This window comes from Oratosquilla oratoria, chromosome 2, assembly GCF_046742065.1.
Source record: "Oratosquilla oratoria isolate Oo_2021 chromosome 2, ASM4674206v1, whole genome shotgun sequence".
NCBI lineage: Eukaryota > Metazoa > Arthropoda > Malacostraca > Stomatopoda > Squillidae > Oratosquilla > Oratosquilla oratoria.
This window is the reverse complement of record NC_134778.1, coordinates 9,921,592-9,924,091: the sequence shown is the minus strand read 5'-3', so window position 1 is coordinate 9,924,091 and position 2,500 is coordinate 9,921,592. Positions and strand designations below refer to the sequence as shown.

At 46.6% G+C, this 2,500-nt stretch overlaps 1 protein-coding gene across 1 annotated transcript in view; it reads left to right on the top strand.

The window, feature by feature from the left end:
* The window catches only part of LOC143033622 (uncharacterized), a 3,586-nt gene that overhangs the window by 1,017 nt on the left and 69 nt on the right, over positions 1–2,500 (top strand). The window contains exon 2 of the mRNA XM_076199116.1: positions 1,824–2,500. This exon is cut by the window's right edge and continues 69 nt beyond it. Coding sequence (XP_076055231.1) covers positions 1,824–2,432 — 609 coding nt within the window. The 3' untranslated portion in view covers positions 2,433–2,500. The remainder of the gene's footprint in view (positions 1–1,823) is intronic.

Below are 2,500 nucleotides of genomic sequence, written 5' to 3'. Positions count from 1 at the left end.
CACGATCTCTTGTAATGGGACCAGGAAACAGCAGTAGACCATAGAAAGAAACTGAAAAAAGAGAAGATGTTTGAAGACTATCAAGAGGTAAAATCTTCCATGCATATGTATTTATATATGAAGTAACCTGAATAATGAAAAAAAAAATCCAGTAAGACATTATTAACGGATCTAAAAAAGCCTGGCCGATAGAGATAGTGAGATGAAACTTTACGAATGTAACTCTCATTCATATTATAATTAATCTAATTCAACCACTCAATGTAACATGGCTCCATGATTCAGGAGTTCCTCCTTACTTCGCAAGAAAAGAAGCATACGTCTTTGTGCCTAGCTTTCACAGAACAAACGGCAATATTGGATTGTGTATGTAGGCAGGATACAAAAGAATACATTGTAATAATTCTACGCAAAAGGCTACTGCTCCCATTCGACTACGTAAAATGATGGAAAATCAAATTCGAGAAGGGAGTATGGAAGGGTGATATCATTTCACATAAGTTATTTACAGCTTACCTCGAAGGAATTTTCAGAGATAAATTGAGAAAAGAAAGACATGAACATTAATGGAAAATATCCTAATCTGCTCAGATTTGTGAATGGTATATTTCTCATTTCAGAAACAGCAGAAGACCTGCAAAAAATACTCAGTGATGTCAACGAATAAAGTCTCAAATTAGGTCTGAAGCGACGTTCAGCTTCAAAGAAAAACAAATACAATTGATAGCGAGACACCAGAGGAAATTGATTAGTATAATCACCTAGACCAAATGTTAAAATGACCTAAAATCATGAAAATTATATGATAACTTGTATTACAATTGGATGGAAAACGTTTGAGAACTACATAAACATCATGAGATGCTTCCTAGCCGTTTGAAAATTAATATCCACGTGAACAAGTTGCTTAAATACGGCAAAGGAAACGTTGACTGGGGAATGGAACGTTTATTGCCGACGTTTCGTCTACGTTGAAACAATCAGAAGACGAAACGTCAGGAATAGACGTTTCACTCCCAGTCCACGTTTCCTCCTACCTGTTTCCCAGAAACGCAAAGTTTACGGTCAATGTATATTATTAGCTACGATCTACGGGTATGAAACTTGGGGGAAATTATAGAGACAGAGCTAAGGATCCCAAAGTCAGTAGACGAAACGTCAGGAATAGATGCTTCGCTTCCAGTCCATGTTTCCTCTTACCTGTTTCCCTGAAACGCAAAGTTTACGGCCAATGTATAGTATTAGCTACGATCTACGGGTATGAAACTTGGGGGGAAATTATAGAGACAGAGCTAAGGACCCCAAAGAGAGCAAGGTTGAGACTACTACTTAAATGAGATAGGAAAATGGCAAGTTGAGTAAGAGAGAAGACAAGAGTTATTGCAGAGATAATAAATGAACGGAGTGGAATTGGGCTGTGCAAGTAGCTGGAAGGTGAGGTGGGGGTGACAAAGTGTGTTACTGCCTGAAAGCCACGAGATAAGTATGGAGGAGGGACACCACGCATAGAGCGTAAATGTTGAACACAAAAATTTGCAGGAGCGACGTATCAGAGGTTGGCACCGTCGTGAGACTCACGGGAAAACTCGTGAGAAGCCTTTGCTCAGCAGTGTACTACAAATATCTGATAATTGATTGACTTATTGGAACACACACGCACGCATATTCACAAATATTAGTGGATTGTTTTATATCCAGAATTGAAATTTCCTAAGACGCCACGCAGTGTCCACGGGTCTTGCTGGCGTCTTCAAAAATTTTTTGTTCTTCCGCTTCGTCTGGGAACCTGGTGAGTGTTCTGATCCCCTCTGCTCTATTTTCAGATTCTGTTGTCGCTCCTACTCGCGGCCATACTCGCCTGCTGCCTGGGCTTCCCCGAGGGTGAACCAGACGCCGAACCGGGAGCTACACCAGGCTTCCGCTATGGCGGCGGCGGCGGCCGCGGATTTCGCGGATTTGGAGGGCGCGGCTTAGGCAGAGGCTTCGGGAGAGGCTTCGGGAGAGGCCGCGGCCGCGGCCGCGGCCGCTACGGCGGTGGAGGCTTCGGTGGCGGCGGCGGCTTTGGTGGCGGTGTCGCCTTCGGTGGCGGCTTCGGCCTTGGTGGTGGCGGCTTCGGTCACGGTGGCGGAGGCTTGGGAGGCGTCAGTAAGGTAGTACACAAGACGGTGGTTCGCCCTATTGTCCGTCCTGTTGTTCGGCCAGTGATACAGCCTGTGGTCCGTCCTGTTGTCCGCCCAGTGGTTCACGCAGTCCACGGTGGTGGCTTTGGAGGCAGCCACGGTGGCTTTGGAGGCAGCCACGGTGGTGGCTTTGGAGGAGGACTCGGCGGAGGAGGACTCGGCGGGGGCGTCGGCGGAGGCTTCGTCGCCGGAGGATTTGTAGGAGGTGCCATCGGAGGAGGAGGAGGGGGCGGCTACGGACACAAGTGGTAGGAAGCTTAGGTGCTCCGATATGTAAAGGACCTGCTGCCCCGATCTGCTCCCGTCCCAAGGGTCTTGTT